Below are 13,147 nucleotides of genomic sequence, written 5' to 3'. Positions count from 1 at the left end.
CCAGTGACTTCTGCTGTGACTCCAGTGAGGAAAAAACTCTTCTTGATTCACCAGCACTGAAAATCATAAACAGATGATCTCCTGTGTGCTGAACTGCATCCAGAGCAGGGAGAGCAGCAGCACAGGGAGGGGATTCTGACCGCTGCTCTGCTCTGCTCAGACCACACCTGCAGCACTGCCTCCAGTTCTAGGGCCCCCAGAATGAGAGGGACCTGGAGCTGCTGGAGAGGGTCCAGAGGAGGTCACAAAGATGCTCAGAGGGCTGGAGAAGCTCTGCTGTGGGGACAGGCTGGGAGAGTTGGGGCTGTTCACTCTGCAGAGGAGAAGGCTCCAGGGAGATCTTAAAGCAGCCTGCCAGGACCTCATGGGGGCTACAGTAAAGCTGGGGAGGGACTTTTGACAAGGGCTGGGAGTGACAGGAGGAGAGGGAATGGATTGAAGCTTGAGGAGGGCAGATTGAGACTGGGGATGAGGAAGAAATTCTTGGCAGTGAGGGTGAGGAGACACTGGCACAGGTTGCCCAGGGAGGCTGTGGCTGCCTCCTGCCTGGAAGTGTTCAAGGCCAGGCTGGATGAGGCCTTGAGCAAGCTGGGCTGGGGGGAGGTGTCCCTGCCCATGGCAGGGGGTTGGAACTGGATGAGCTTTGAGGTCCTTTCCAACCCTAACCATGCTATGAATGTAGTACACACCACTGGGTTTCAACAGTGATCTGGACAAGAGAACTCAAGAGATATGAATGACTTTGTACTGGAGAGAAATGGTCTCTTCAAGGGGAGAATGTTTCCCCCAGTCAGCTAACAGGCAGCTAGATTTTGAAGCTGTTATTTGTTTCACTTGGAGGACATAAAGAGATTGCACCAATTTACACATCTGTTCATCTGCAATATTCCAATGCACATGGGCAGGGACTGGTTTGAGAGCAGCCCTGAAGAAAAAGCCTTGGGGGTGCTGGGGGAGGAGAAGCTCAGCAGGAGCCAGCAGTGAGCACCTGCAGCCCAGAGAGCCAAGCAGAGCCTGGGCTGCAGCAAGAGAAGTGTGGCCAGCAGGGCCAGGGAGGGGATTCTCCCCCTCTGCTCCACTCTGCTCAGACCCCACCTGGAGCTCTGGGTCCAGTTCTGGAGCCTCTGTTCCAGGAAGGCTGTGGAGGGGCTGGAAGGTGTCCAGAGAAGGGCCATGAGGATGAGCAGAGGGCTGGAGCTGCTCTGCTCTGGAGACAGCCTGAGAGAGTTGGGGTTGTGCAGGCTGGAGAGGAGAAGGCTCCCAGGAGACCTTCTTGTGGCCTTCCAGGATCTGAAGGGGGCTGCAGGAAAGCTGGGGAGGGACTTTTGAGGGGGTCAGGGAAGGATAGGACTGGGGGGGATGGAGCAAAACTGGAAGTGGGGAGATTGAGATTGGATGTTAGGAAGAAGTTGTTCCCCAGGAGGGTGGTGAGAGCCTGGCAGAGGTTGCCCAGGGAGGTGGTGGAAGCCTCATCCCTGGAGGTTTTTGCAGCCAGGCTGGATGTGGCTGTGAGCAACCTGCTGTAGTGTGAGGTGTCCCTGCCCATGGCAGGGGGGTTGGAACTGGATGAGCCTTGAGGTCCCTTCCAGCCCTGACAATTCTCTGATTTTAACAACAAGCAAGGCCTCTACAACAGCAAATCAGTTCCACAGCAGAGGAACAATTGAGCTGAAGGCTGAGCAGGTGCAGCACTGGACCAGAACAAGGCTAACTTTGCTAGCACTGAACACAATTAAAAGCTGGCAATGGCTCTGCAAATCAAATCCATTACAAAAACAACCCCAAGGTGGTAATTATGCTGATACAGAGTGGAGGAAGAGAGGCACAAAGGACCTTGGAGGGAAGCTGTAGTCAATCAAAACATTGCTTCCATGATTTGATCTAACACTGTGGTTTTTAAAAAAGCTTTTTAAAGGGTTTAAAAGCTTTTAAAAAACCCTCCTGAATTATTTCCCAGCACCTTGAGCACCTGAATGAACCTTCTACCTTCCTTAGATCCTACTGAGCTCTCCTTCTGGGCAGCAGTTTGCTGTCATGTCACACAGGTGAAGAGTGAATTGTGTCACACACTAGTTCCTTCCACTTTTGTTGGCCAATAATTCTCATTTCTTACACCATTTCCTGCTCTGTTTCACCACCATAACCTCCTCTATTACTCCACTTTTCTTCCTGTAACACCTCTCCCACCTGTCCCTCAATCTGGACAGTCTAAAATCCTTTTTGAAGGCAAAACTCCAAATTCTTTTGCACTAAGAATGTCATCCCTGTCCCCATCACACATTCACATAGTGCATCAGGTTGGGAGGGAGCCTCCAAGGGCATCTTGCCCAACCCCCCTGCACTCAGCAGGGACCCCTCCAGCTAGAGCAGGCTGCACAGGGACACAGCCAGGCTGAGCTTGGATGGCTCCAGGGCTGGGGCCTCAAGCACAGCCCTGGGCAGCCTGTGCCAGTGTCTCACCACTCTCCTTGGGCACAACTTCCTCCTCAGCTCCAACCTCAAGCTGCCCTGCTCCACTTTCAAAGCCCTGCCCCTGGGCCTAGCACTCCAAGCCCTTCTCAACAGTCCCTCCCCAGCCTGCCTGCAGCTCCCCTGCAGACATTGAAATGCAGCTCTGAGCTCTCCCTGCAGCCTTCTCCTCTGCAGGCTCAACAGCCCCAACTCTCCCAGCCTGTCCCCACAGCAGAGCTTCTCCAGCCCTCTCAGCATCTCTCTGGCCTCCTCTGGACCCTCCCCAGCAGCTCCAGGTCTCTTTTGTGTTGGGGGCCCCATAGCTGTCATAATGTCATTGTCATAATGACAACTTCTGTTGTCCAAAACCCCAAAACCCTAGCAGAGAAGCAAGCACAGCAGGTTCTGCTCTCACAGCTTGCACTCTGCACACAGCATCCACCCAAGCTCATCCAGTCCAACCTTCAACCCAGTTTAGAATCAATCCTAAACCATGTCCCAAGCACAGCTCCACAGGCTGCTGGAACACCCCCAGGGGTGGGGACTGCAGCACTGCCCTGGGCAGACCATTCCAAGCTCTGAGGTCCCTTCCAGTGCAGAAATATTTCCTGAGCTCCAGCCTGAGCCTCCCCTGGCACACCTTGGAACCATTTCCTCTGCTCCTGTCTCTTGCCACCAAGGAGCAGAGGCTGTCCCCTCCTCACTCCAACCTCCCTTCAGGGAGCTGGAGAGAGCAATGAGGTCTCCCTCAGCCTCCTCTTCTCCAGCCTGCACACCCCCAGCTCCCTCAGCCCCTCCTCCAGCCCAGGGGCTCCAGGCCCTTCTCCAGCCTCCCTGCCCTGCTCTGGACAGGCTCCAGCCCCTCAATGTCCTTCCTGCAGTGAGGGCCCAGAGCTGAGCACAGCACTCGAGCTGTGGCCTCCCCAGTGCTGAGCACAGGGGGATGGGCACCTCCTGGCCCTGCTGCCCACCCTGCTTCTGACCCAAGCCAGGAGGCCTTTGGCTTTCTTGGCCCCCTGGGCACTGCAGGTCATGGTCAGTGAGTGCCAACCAACACCCCAGGGCCCTCTCCCAGCTGCAGCTTTCCAACCACACATCCCCAGGTCTGCAGCTCCCCATGGGGTTGCTGTGACCCAGGTGCAGGACCTGGCCCTTGGCCTTGTTGAACTTCACCCAATGAGCCTTGGCTCATGGCTCTCACCTGTGCAGACCCTGCTGCAAAGCCTCCCTACCCCCTAGCAGATGGACACAGCCACCCAGCTTGGGGTCACCTGCAGACTCCCTGAGGCTGCCTCAATGCCCTCACCCAGATCATTGATGAGGACAGCAAAGGGGACAGGCCCCAGCACTGAGCCCTGAGGGATGTCACTGACGACTGGGTGCCAGCCAGATGAAGGAGAAGAGCAGACACAAACCTGACCTTGCTCTCTTAGTAACCAGCTCTGTAACCAAAAATAGTGCACAATACATGAGCAAACCTTCAGGAAAAAAAAAAAAAAAAGATCCAGACAGCACTGGTTAGTCAGGATGTCTGCTCATGTGACAATTCTCTCTTCAATGCAGGCAGTTTGAAAGTTAAAAAAGAACAATAACTTGGTCTGCAAGGATTTATAAATAATCCCCCCCCGAATTCCTGCTGAGAGGAAACGGACACCAGGATGACGCACAAGCGCTCCCCACGTATGAAACCTTCCAGAACAGAAGAGAGAGAAAAGGGAAAAAAACCCTGACCCAGCTTTCAGATCTTCCTACCCATTCTGCTGCTCTGAAACAGCACTTGGGGAAAGGGGGAGGGAATGAAGAGAGCCATTAAAAGCAGTGAAAAGCACCAGAGGTGTGTCCAGTTCTGGGCCCCTCAGGTCAAGAAGTGCTTGAGAGAGTCCAGCACAGAGCCCCAGAGCTGCTGCAGGCAGTGGAACATCTCCCTGGGAGGCCAGGCTGAGGGAGCTCTGGGGCTTGGAGCAGAGGAGCCTGAGGGCTGCCCTCATTGCTGGGGAGAAAGCTGTGCAGGGCTGGAGCCAGGCTCTGCTCAGGGATGGCCAAGGACAGCACAAGGGGCACTGGGGGCAAGCTGGAGCAGAGGAGGTGCCACAGGAGGGAAGAGAAGGCAAAACTTTGTCAGTGTGAGGCTGCTGGAGGCCTGGAGCAGGCTGCCCAGAGAGGTTGTGGAGTCTCCTTCTCTGGAGCCTTTCCAAGCCCACCTGGCTGTGTTCCTGTGTGCCCTGCCCTGGGTACCCTGCTCTGGCAGGGGGTTGGGCTGGATGACCTCTGGAGGTCCCTCCTAAACCCCTAACATTCTGTGATTCTGTGAATATGAAGAACTGAATTTCTAAATGAAGGCCTTTTTGTCTCATGTGAAAATACCTGGAAAGCTGCTTTTGCAGAGGAGATTTCTTCCTATTTTGCTGCTCCACCACAGGATGGTTTGGACAGTCTGCCAGACCTCATGACCAGGTGGCTACTGGGGCTGCTTCCCTGTCCTAGCTCTTGTGGTGTTTGAATGCCATGGATGTCCCCTCCCTGGAGGTGTTCAGGGCCAGGCTGGATGAGGCCTTGAGCAACCTGGGCTGTGGGAGGTGTCCCTGCCCATGGCAGGAGGTTGGAACTGGATCAACTTTAAGGTCCCTTCCAACCCAACCCATTCTATCAGTCTATAAATATCCTACCCTTGGCAGCACTGCTTCACCAGAGCTTGGCTACTGGGCTGTCCCTGTTCCACAGTGAAACAGAGAAGTATTTTAGCTAATGAGCTGCTTTGTGCATTGTCAGGGAGGTGAGGGAAGAAAAACAAAAGGGCCAACATTCAAATCCACAAATGGAGCAAAACCAGAAATGAAGAGATTCAGATTGGATGTCAGGAAGAAGTTGTTCCCCACGAGGGTGGTGAGAGCCTGGCAGAGGTTGCCCAGGGAGGTGGTGGAAGCCTCATCCCTGGAGGTTTTTGCAGCCAGGCTGGATGTGGCTGTGAGCAACCTGCTGGAGTGTGAGGTGTCCCTGGCCATGGCAGGGGGGTTGGAACTGGATGAGCCTTGAGGTCCCTTCCAGCCCTGACACCTCTGTGATTCTGTGATTCTATGAAATCACATGATCAATAAAGCTGAGATCTGATGTGCTGTTCTCTGAACACAGCTGCACACTACATGGCTCTTGAGATGCTTGCAGCAAATGGGCATAACCTCTGTCACTAGTCCTTAGAGTACTTGGCCTACAGAGATAAAAATGTAGAGAAGAGCCAAAGTTACAGTAAATAACTGTCCTGAGGCTGCCAGATCCAGGGCTGCCACAACCAGTCCCAGGCTGCCCCAGAATGGTGCTTGAGGCCCCATCCCTGGAGCCATCCAAGCTCAGCCTGGCTGTGTCCCTGTGCAGCCTGCTCTAGCTGGAGGTGTCCCTGCTGAGTGCAGGGGGGTTGGGCAAGATGCCCTTGGAGGCTCCCTCCCAACCCACTGCAGTCTGTGACCCTCTACAAAACTAGACACATGGTGTTTGAGACAGGTCCCCTGAGGAGAGTCACAGTCCTGCTATGCTGGCGGATGAGTATGAAGGTAATGAACTCTCCTAAGCTCACAGTCATGCCTACACAGGGGCAAGAAAAGTGTTTCTACAGTCTGCAGCTGCTGTCAGCAGGGAGCTCCTCCTGCCTCATCTCCAAGTGAAAGAGAAGTCCTGAACTCAGCTGTCACATGCATGAAAGAAGAGCTAAAGGGTTCCTACGGCAAGTTGTTGTTCTGCTCACTGCTCCTCTTTACAAGGGCCTGGAGTGCTGGGAGCAGGGGCAGGGCTTTGAAAGTGGAGCAGGTTGGAGCTGAGGAGGAAGTTGTGCCCAAGGAGAGTGGTGAGACACTGGCACAGGCTGCCCAGGGCTGTGCTTGAGGCCCCAGCCCTGGAGCCATCCAAGCTGAGCCTGGCTGTGTCCCTGTGCAGCCTGCTCTAGCTGGAGGTGTCCCTGCTGAGTGCAGGAACAAGATGCCCTTGGAGGCTCCCTCCCAACCCAGTGCAATCTGTGGATCTCATAAAATGCAACAAAACTCTGAATGATTTCCATTGCCAATGGACCTGTGCAACTGATCAGTTTTGGCTGAGGCACTCTCTCTTTATTTCTTTGGTTCCTTGGAAAGCACAGCACAGGGTGGTTAGAAAGAAACCATTTTTCCTCATACACAACTGATTCTAAAGCAGAAAGCACTGAATGAAAGGTAAGGGTGTTGAGAAGTGATGTGCAACCTAGCAGTTCAGCATCAGGGCCATGTAAGCTGCACCAAGATACTCAAATCTACAAAGACAGCCTGAATACATCCCAGGACAACCATTTTTGTTCATAGAATTGTTTGGCTTGGAGAAGCTCTCTGAGATCATCCAGTCCAACCATCCACCCAACCCCAACATGGCCACTAAACCATGGCCCCACGTGCCATGGCGACAGGATTCTGGAACACCTCCAGGGATGGGGACTCCACCACCTCCCTGGGCTGCCTGTGTCAACCCCTGACCACTCTTTCAGAAAAGGAATTTTCCCCTCATGTCTAACTTAACCCTCCCCTGGTGCAATTTCAGGCCATCTCCTCTCATTCTACCACCTGGTAATAGGGAGAAGAGACCAACCCCCACCCTACTCCAACCAAGCAGTGACAGGCAAGTCTGATTCTTTAGGAACTGGGAGGGATATACTTCCAGAGGGATCTCCTTCCAGCAGGTTCAATTCCCTCAGCCTGTTGCCCAGCATCCACTTTTGCAGTTTGGTCAACCTCACACAGACCTACAAGCTTAGGCTTCCAGCAACCTTCTCACAGCTTTTATTTAATTATTTAATTAGGGCTGTTACAAGCAGGGCTTTAAATGACTGTGGACAAAGGGGGATCTAATAAATCAATCTGAATTCCTCCTTGATACCCTACCTGCTAGAAAGGCCAAAAAGGCAGGCAGAAGCAAAAAAAACACCAAAAACCCCCAACCAGTACAAGAGAGAGACTTCAACAAGCCACAGGTTGCTTCAGAAGAGGCCTTTGTGTTTTATGGAACTGGAGAATGTGTTTGGTGGCTGCCTGGAGAGGGACAAAGTGCAGAGAACACTGCTGGCACATAGAGCAACACCAAGGCTATGGCACCAAAGTCCCAGGGCAGCTGGAAAGGCTGCAAGTCAGCCAAGGCACAGCAAATGCTCACAAGGGCAGGAATGAAGCATTGCTTTGGCTAAGTCTCTGACAAATACAATGCTAGATTAATAATAGTTAAAAAAAAGGGTCTTCCTTCCCCCAAAAGGCATTTCATGAGGTTAATTGAACTGCCAAACCCATAACAGTCTGCCTGTAAAAGTCAAATCCAAGAGCTAAAAGTTTCTAAAGTTACCCCCAAAAAAATAAAGAGGATTGGCACAAAAGTGCCCTGGCAAAAGCTGGCAGCAGGACACTGCAGCCTGGGTTTCTAGGAAAGCTCAGCTGAAGCTGAAGGAAATGGGGAGGGGAGCAAAAAAAGCCATGGAATACACAGCTGGGTTTACAAGCACTGCACAAACACACAGAAGGACTAAAGGACATTCACTAGGCTTTGCTTACTGGCCAGTTCTGCTGTCCATGCAGGGCATGCAGCACCCAGCTGCAGCAGAAATGTTCAGGGGAGAGAGAGAGAGAAAGTGGGGGAGAGAAAAAGATGGGGAGAAAAAGGAGAGGAGAAAGAGGGTGGAAGAAAGAGGGGAGAGAAAAATAGGGGGAGAAAAAGGGGGGAAGAATGATGAGGGGAGAATAAAGAGGGGAGGGTGAGGGGGGAGAATAAAGTGGGGAGAATGAGGAGTGAGAATAGTGGGGGAGAATGAGGGGGGAGAATTAAAGTAGGAGAATGAGGAGGGGAGAACAAGAAGAGAATAAAAGGGGAGAATGATGGGGGAGAATGAGGGTGGGGAAAATGAGGGGGGAGAATGAGTGGAGAGAATAAAGGGGGGAGAATAAAGGCGGGAGAATGAGGAGGGGAGAACGAGGAGGGGAGAACGAGGAGGGGAGAACAAGGAGAGAATAAAAGGGGGAGAATTATGGGGAGAATGATGGGGAGAATGATGGGGAGAATGAGGAGAGGAGAATGAGGAGAGGAGAATGAGGAGAGGAGAATGAGGGGAGAGAATAAAGGGGGGAAAATGATGGGGGAGAAAGAAATCAAAAAAGAGTGAGAGAGAGAAAGAAAAAGAGAAAGAAAGAGAGGGAGAAAGAAAGGAAAGAAATGAAAGAGAGAAAGAAGAAGGAAGGGAAGGAACAGAAGGAGAGAAAAGGAGAGAAAGAGAAGGAAAGGAGAGAAAGGAGAGAAAGGAGAGAAGGAAAGGAAAGACCCAAAAAAGCATCCTCTGCACTAATCCCAAGCTGCCTGAAGTTGTACAGTATCTGACATTCAGGTAGAATCAAAACAGTATCAAAGCAGCCAAGCCCCAAGCCCCTGCTTTTCAGCACAGCTTATGAAAGCCCCCAGTGACCACCAGAAAGAGTCCCCAGGCTGAGGTCAGCCTGGCTGGTCAGGCAGAGGCCTTTGCTCCACCTTTGACACCAAGAAAAACCCTAAGGCACAGGTCCTTACACCACCCCCTGCTGAAATTCTGATCAAAGGGACAATGAGAGGCCAAATCCTACAGGGGACTGCTTGCAGCCAGCTGGGATTTGGTCTTTCCATTCCATGTCAGCATGGCCACAGGTAAGATAGGGCAAGAGTCAACCCTTCACTGAAATTCTCTCCCCCCCCAACACTGGTGCTTCATGTGCCATCCAGCTTTGGAGGGCTTGAGGGAGGGCAGCTCTTGCAGCCTGGGGCACAGAGAAAGAAGTATTGTCTAGAGAGGAATTCCTGCAGGCCCCCGCCCTCCCATCCCTCTTGCATGAGAACAGCCTCCTGCATAGGCACATCCCACTACAGTCAGCCACACAGGATTCAGATTGTGACTGCTATAGCTGCTGAGGTGAGGATTTGGATTCACAGCCTGCACTGGGTGGGGAGGGAGCCTCCAAGGGCATCTTGCCCAACCCCCCTGCACTCAGCAGGGACACCTCCAGCTAGAGCAGGCTGCACAGGGACACAGCCAGGCTGAGCTTGGATGGCTCCAGGGCTGGGGCCTCAAGCACAGCCCTGGGCAGCCTGTGCCAGTGTCTCACCACTCTCCTTGGGCACAACTTCCTCCTCAGCTCCAACCTCAAGCTGCCCTGCTCCACTTTCAAAGCCCTGCCCCTGGGCCTAGCACTCCAAGCCCTTCTCAACAGTCCCTCCCCAGCCTGCCTGCAGCTCCCCTGCAGACATTGAAATGCAGCTCTGAGCTCTCCCTGCAGCCTTCTCCTCTGCAGGCTCAACAGCCCCAACTCTCCCAGCCTGTCCCCACAGCAGAGCTTCTCCAGCCCTCTCAGCATCTCTCTGGCCTCCTCTGGACCCTCTCCAGCAGCTCCAGGTCTCTCTTGTGTTGGGGGCTCCCAGAGCTGGACACAGCCCTGCAGGTGAGGTCTCCCCAGAGCAGAGCAGAGCAGAGGGGCAGGATCCTCTCTCTCCAGCTCTGCCCACACTGCTTTGGCTGCAGCCCAGGCTGCCCTTGGCCTTCTGGGCTGCAAGTGCAGACTGTTTGTTCACATCCAGCTTCTCCTCCACCAGCACCTCCAAGTCCTTCTCTGCAGGGCTGCTCTCAATCTCCTCACCCTCCAGCCCTGACTGATACCTAGGATTGCCCTGCCCTAGGTGCAGGACCTTACACTTGGCCTTCTTGACCCTCCTGAGGTTCTCCTCAGCCCAGCTCTGCAGTCTGTCCCCATACGTAGATCCAATACAAAAGACCTCAGAACCTTAACTGAGGAAGCATGCTGGGACCTGTGCACTGCAGAGCACCTTTGCTTCCTGCACCCTTTCTGTATTGAACAGAGAAAGGGAGGCACAAAGCAGCCCTTGCCCCCAGTCTGGGCCTCACCTGCGTACATGTGGTAGGTCAGCCTCTCGATCAGCTTGACGACAGTCCCTGCCTTGATGATGGGGATTCCAGACTTGGGCTGCATGTTCTCCTCAAACACAATGTTCTCCTCAGAGTCGGGTTCTGCGAACCTGTAAAGCTCAGGGTTGGGGAACTTCATCTGCTCCTCTTTCTCCTCCTGCAGCATCGTCACATCCAGCATCCTCTCCAGCGTGCTGCGATACTGCAGCGAGATCAGCGCCGCCATCCAGTTGTTCTTCTCCTCGGCGGACTTGGCGGCGAACACCACGCTGTTCTCGTCCTTCAGAATGATCTCGAAGGCGTGCCTGTACTCCGCCGTGTCGTCCTTGTCATTGATCTGCACCTTCCGCATGAAGAACTTCTCCTTCAGCCGGTACTCGGCGTTGCTGGCGCCGGGCAGCCGCGGCTGGCCGTGGTTGGACTTGCAGCAGATCATCAAACCGTCAAAGAGGAAGATGTGCCTCTCGTGCTTGGCCCCCACCCTGGTCAGGGTGCCTTCCATGATGAACTCGTTGCAGCACTGCCCGATGTCCTTCCCCTCCCAGCCGTCGATGTTTTTCTGGATCTCGTTCATTTTCTTGATTGCCAGCTGCTTGCCCTTCATCTGCTGCGTGTAGAACCGGCAGGCGGACTCACTGCGGCCCAGGGGAGGGAGGGAGGGAAAGCAGCCTGTTAGTGTGGCAGCCGGGGGGGGCTTCCTAAGACTCTGATGCTTCCTAAGACTCTGATGCTTTCTAAGACTCTGATGCTTTCTAAGACTGATGCTAAGACTGTGATGCTTTCTAAGACTCTGATGCTTTCTAAGACTGTGATGCTTTCTAAGACTGTGATGCTTTCTAAGACTCTGATGCTTTCTAAGACTGTGATGCTTTCTAAGACTCTGATGCTTTCTAAGACTGTGATGCTTTCTAAGACTCTGATGCTTTCTAAGACTGTGATGCTTTCTAAGACTGTGATGCTTTCTAAGACTGTGATGCTTTCTAAGACTGATGCTTTCTAAGACTCTGATGCTTTCTAAGACTGTGATGCTTTCTTAGACTCTGATGCTAAGACTGTGATGCTTTCTAAGACTGATGCTTTCTAAGACTCTGATGCTTTCTAAGACTCTGATGCTTTCTAAGACTCTGATGCTTTCTAAGACTGATGCTTTCTAAGACTCTGATGCTTTCTAAGACTGTGATGCTTTCTAAGACTGATGCTTTCTAAGACTGTGATGCTTTCTAAGACTCTGATGCTTTCTAAGACTGTGATGCTTTCTAAGACTGATGCTTTCTAAGACTGTGATGCTTTCTAAGACTGTGATGCTTTCTAAGACTCTGATGCTAAGACTGTGATGCTTTCTAAGACTGTGATGCTTTCTAAGACTGATGCTTTCTAAGACTGATGCTTTCTAAGACTGTGATGCTTTCTAAGACTCTGATGCTTTCTAAGACTCCGATGCTTTCTAAGACTCTGATGCTTTCTAAGACTCTGATGCTTTCTAAGACTCTGATGCTTTCTAAGACTGATGCTTTCTAAGACTGTGATGCTTTCTAAGACTGATGCTTTCTAAGACTGTGATGCTTTCTAAGACTGATGCTTTCTAAGACTCTGATGCTTTCTAAGACTGATGCTTTCTAAGACTGTGATGCTTTCTAAGACTGATGCTTTCTAAGACTGATGCTTTCTAAGACTGATGCTTTCTAAGACTCTGATGCTTTCTAAGACTGATGCTTTCTAAGACTCTGATGCTTTCTAAGACTGATGCTTTCTAAGACTGTGATGCTTTCTAAGACTGTGATGCTTTCTAAGACTCTGATGCTTTCTAAGACTGTGATGCTTTCTAAGACTGATGCTTTCTAAGACTGTGATGCTTTCTAAGACTCTGATGCTTTCTAAGACTGATGCTTTCTAAGACTGATGCTTTCTAAGACTGTGATGCTTTCTAAGACTGTGATGCTTTCTAAGACTGTGATGCTTTCTAAGACTGATGCTTTCTAAGACTGTGATGCTTTCTAAGACTGATGCTTTCTAAGACTGTGATGCTTTCTAAGACTGATGCTTTCTAAGACTGATGCTTTCTAAGACTGTGATGCTTTCTAAGACTGTGATGCTTTCTAAGACTGATGCTTTCTAAGACTGATGCTTTCTAAGACTGTGATGCTTTCTAAGACTGATGCTTTCTAAGACTGTGATGCTTTCTAAGACTGATGCTTTCTAAGACTGTGATGCTTTCTAAGACTGATGCTTTCTAAGACTGATGCTTTCTAAGACTGTGATGCTTTCTAAGACTGATGCTTTCTAAGACTGATGCTTTCTAAGACTGTGATGCTTTCTAAGACTGTGATGCTTTCTAAGACTGATGCTTTCTAAGACTGATGCTTTCTAAGACTGTGATGCTTTCTAAGACTGTGATGCTTTTTAAGACTGATGCTTTCTAAGACTGTGATGCTTTCTAAGACTCTGATGCTTTCTAAGACTCTGATGCTTTCTAAGACTCTGATGCTTTCTAAGACTGATGCTTTCTAAGACTGTGATGCTTTTTAAGACTGATGCTTTCTAAGACTGTGATGCTTTCTAAGACTCTGATGCTTTCTAAGACTCTGATGCTTTCTAAGACTGATGCTTTCTAAGACTGTGATGCTTTCTAAGACTGATGCTTTCTAAGACTGTGATGCTTTCTAAGACTGTGATGCTTTCTAAGACTGATGCTTTCTAAGACTGTGATGCTTTCTAAGACTGATGCTTTCTAAGACTCTGATGCTTTCTAAGACTCTG

At 51.3% G+C, this 13,147-nt stretch overlaps 1 protein-coding gene across 1 annotated transcript in view; it reads right to left on the bottom strand.

The window, feature by feature from the left end:
* The window catches only part of SOS1 (SOS Ras/Rac guanine nucleotide exchange factor 1), a 74,115-nt gene that overhangs the window by 26,752 nt on the left and 34,216 nt on the right, over positions 1-13,147 (bottom strand). Inside the window, exon 7 of the mRNA XM_054383728.1 lies at positions 10,370-11,025. Coding sequence (XP_054239703.1) covers positions 10,370-11,025 — 656 coding nt within the window. The remainder of the gene's footprint in view (positions 1-10,369; positions 11,026-13,147) is intronic.

This window comes from Indicator indicator, chromosome 9 (assembly GCF_027791375.1).
Source record: "Indicator indicator isolate 239-I01 chromosome 9, UM_Iind_1.1, whole genome shotgun sequence".
NCBI lineage: Eukaryota > Metazoa > Chordata > Aves > Piciformes > Indicatoridae > Indicator > Indicator indicator.
Note: the sequence above shows the minus strand (reverse complement) of the source record. Positions and strands in the feature narration are given on the sequence as shown.